This window comes from Cariama cristata, unplaced genomic scaffold (assembly GCF_000690535.1).
Source record: "Cariama cristata isolate BGI_N322 unplaced genomic scaffold, ASM69053v1 scaffold42101, whole genome shotgun sequence".
In the NCBI taxonomy this organism is placed as follows: domain Eukaryota; kingdom Metazoa; phylum Chordata; class Aves; order Cariamiformes; family Cariamidae; genus Cariama; species Cariama cristata.
In genome coordinates this window covers 13,914-17,489 of record NW_009599460.1, presented here as the reverse complement: position 1 = coordinate 17,489, position 3,576 = coordinate 13,914, and the positions used below count along the sequence as shown (strand labels likewise).

At 45.1% G+C, this 3,576-nt stretch overlaps 1 protein-coding gene across 1 annotated transcript; it reads left to right on the top strand.

Annotated features, from left to right (window-relative positions):
* Window positions 1-5: 5 nt before the first annotated feature.
* On the top strand, window positions 6-1,248 carry MCAT (malonyl CoA:ACP acyltransferase (mitochondrial); the record flags this gene model as incomplete). The annotated part of the gene is made up of 3 exons (XM_009709678.1): window positions 6-60; window positions 339-556; window positions 826-1,248. Coding segments are annotated over 3 exons (696 nt in total), but the record flags the coding sequence as incomplete, so codon positions are not given.
* Between the last annotated feature and the right edge of the window lie 2,328 nt (window positions 1,249-3,576).

Here is a 3,576-nt window from a genome sequence, read left to right as displayed (position 1 = left end):
GGTACAGCGTGGGGGAGTTCGCGGCGCTGGTCTTCGCTGGAGCCCTGGGCTTTGCCGAAGGTGCCCGGGGAATGTGCTGAGCCCCCTAGTAGGACCTCCCAGCCCCGCCCCATGCTTTTTGCAAAGCATCGCCTGTTCCCACTGCTTCCCTCCCGCTTTTTTTTATTAGAGGATAAATTTTACTTTCTACTTCCGCTGTTCACTTTAATACGTGTACTACAGCATTAAAAGCATTGACGTTTCCTGAGAGTAAACAGCCACCCTTTCTTGCGCACAGATGCAAGGCGCTTTTAACGGTGTTTTCTCTATTTACCGAGCATCTCTGTTTTTCTCTTTAGCGCTGTACGCGGTGAAGGTGCGCGCCGAAGCCATGCAAAAGGCGTCGGAAGCTGTCCCCAGTGGAATGCTGTCTGTTATCGGTCAGCGAGAGGCAAATTACAAATTTGCCTGCTTGGAAGCCCGTAAACACTGTGAATCGCTGGGTATAGAAAACCCTGTATGTGCGGTTTCAAACTATTTGTTTCCAGACAGCAGAGTCATTGCAGGACACTTACAGGTATTGCTTCAGAATAACTATCCCTTTAGTTGAATTTAACATTTCATTTTTTAAAACTTTCACTTTGCGCTCCGGTGTGGAAGCTATGTGTGGCCTTAGTTTGTCCAAACAGAAGTATTTGATCTATGGGTTTTTTCCCCAGTGTGTGCTCAGTTGTTGGATAGGGAGAGGAATCCCTTTATCGTGATAAGTCTGACGAGGTGGTTCTTGTGGGGTGACTGAGTAAACCGTTGTCATGCAAGACTCTCATTTCTCTCTCTCTTTTATAGGCTTTGGAGTTTTTGCAGCAGAATGCCCGAAAATATTATTTTACACGTACAAAAATGCTTCCAGTCAGTGGGGCTTTTCATACCAGACTTATGGAACCAGCAGTAGAGCCATTGGCTGAAGTCCTAAAATCGATTGAGATTCAGAAACCATTGGTTTGTGTCTATTCCAATGTTGATGGCAAAAAGTACATGCACTCAAAGCACATTCAGAAGCTGTTAGTGAAGCAGGTAGTTTCACCTGTTATGTGGGAACAGACCATGCATTCTGTATACGAAAGAAAGCAAGGAACAGAATTTCCTTACACGTACGAAGTGGGGCCCGGGAATCAACTGGGAGCCGTTCTCAAAAAATGTAATTTAAAGGCCTGGAAACAGTATAACCATGTAGATGCTCTGGAAGATGAGGAAGCAGCAGAGGCCTAAGTAGCCTTTTGAGAAAAATCCATGCAACTTGATTTTTCTGCCTAATTAAAAAATAACTTTATGCTCCCAAAAGAGGAAGTCTTAAACATTCAAGGCTTCTCATGATGAAAAGAGCACCGTGAGCGTAATCGCAATGAACGTTTTCCTTCCCCATGTGCCTCGGGTGTGGAAGGGGAGAGCAAAGTCTGGCTCTTCCATCTGTGTCGGGACTGCAAAACTGCCAATAAACATGCCAAATAGCTTTCTGTTTGGCCTCAATCTTGCAAGAAACTTCCTCTCTTATTTTTTTCTTTTCCTTTTTAAAAATTTTTTTTGGAGCGTGTATTCAAGTTAAAGTCGGTGGCTTTGGCTGGCTAGTGCCAAGATCTTCTGCGTGGATACAGGGTAAAACCTGTTGGCTCCAGGTTGGCTCCAGGTTGTGGAGGGCTCTGTGCTGGGCTTCAGGGTGCGTTTAGAGGAGCCGTTGGTTGGTACAGCTTTCGGTATGTTGATGTTCCTGTTTTCTAACTCGACTGACTTGTGGGACGTTCATCTGTGTAAAATTCTTTTATTTTGTGTCCGTATTGCCAGGTAGCAGCCGGGTAAAGCAGAAGATGTTACTAGGAACATGGTTTTCTTAAGGTTAAACTATGAATAAACTATAAAGCTTTTCTTGGTATTTTTAATGCTGTGGAGTGTGTCATGACTGGCCTGTAGTCCACATGTGGATGGAAGTAATTTTACCTCCAGTTGTCCAGCGCCGTGTTGGTTGTGCTAAGTTACACAGAAATGTTTCACTGAAAGAAAAAGCTTAACAAAATTCCCCACCTCCCCAGAGGTGCAGGGCTTTTGTCATCCCTGCCTCAGCCTCTGAGCCTGCGTAGGCTGAATTAGCCCTTTGGATAACTTTTCTTGACAGAGCAGCGCTGGAAACTTTGCAGAAAGATCTTTTCAGGGGCATCTTTGTGCAGGGTGAATCCTGTGGTAACAGAGTGCCAGGGGGGAGGATTTGAATGCTGGTATTTCAGTCCTCTCTGTATTCTTGATTGTGTTTTGCCAGCTTGTATGCTTTCTGGCAGTAGGAGACAAGCTGGAGAGGAGCGGGTTGTCCCAAGCCCTCCTGGAAAGAGCTTCCCGGTTCCCTTGTCGGCACCGACCGTCATCAGGTGGGCGAGGGCTGGCGGCAGGTCCCGGGGCTGGCTGGCTGTGGGGGGAGCGCACGCTGCCTCCAGCACCTTCCTCGCTGCCTGCAATGCTTGAGGTGACACTCGAAACGGCTTTAGCACCAAATCCATGGGTTTGGATTCTATAACTAACCTTTGGTTTATTAAAACAGGTCCAGTCGTGTTACAACATCGTGCTGCCTATGTGAGATACCTACAGGGTGCGCAGAAAATGTATGTTTGCTTTGTTTGCCCTTTGTCCGTAAGGGGTACTGAAAGCTTTAGGAAATACGAAAGAACAGTGTTTGCTGGGAAATCATCTACGTACAATCAGGGAAAGGTTATATTGCGCATACTATAGTGTAACCAGAAGCTTCAACTGAACTCTAGGTTTTTTTTTTTTTTTTCTTTTTTTGGTATATTTAACAGATACATAGGAAAAATTCAGGATATATCACAATGAAGCGGCTTGCTTTCGTGTAGTGCCTGGCAGCACGACGTCACGTTGGTGTATGGCTGTAATGAGCAGGAGGATGTCTTGTGTGTTGTAAAACTTGTCTGTGGGTAGGCAGAGAGCAGCGTGTGGAATAATTAGGAATTCTGGATCTTAGTACTGTTACCTGCATTTGTTTCATGTGCTTACTCATCTGTCCCTTCTGCTTCTGGAAACTGAATGTTTAAGATGTGAAAAGTCAGCGCAGTTCCTTCACCTAGGAACAAATAGAAACAGGATGTCGAAAAAAAATCAAGTGCCGTAAACTCTGTTACATGCGGAAGTATGCAGTTAAAAAAAAAAAAAAGGGTAATTAACTTTGGGTCTCCTGAGTCACAGTGCGGAGCCTTAACTAAGAGGCTGTTTGCTCAGCTCCACAGGTGAGAGGAGAGCCTGGAGGAGAGAGGAGTACTCCAGTTTGTGCTCATTCTTCTTGTGGGTGCTGTTTGCTTTCTGTTTCACTTGCTTCGTTGGTGTGATTATTGCATTTTATATTCCTTGAGACTGTCTTTTGCTCCGTACATGCTGGATGTTGAACTTCCCCTCTCTTGTGATTCAAAGTGTTATAGATTGCAAGAGTGTGAAAAAGCAGAGTCATCCCACGCAGCTTTCAGACAGGAGAGGTAGTGTGGCAGTCTCCAATTTATCATTGCTCCCCTGTGCATAAGGATTATTTATCTGTAAATAACTGAA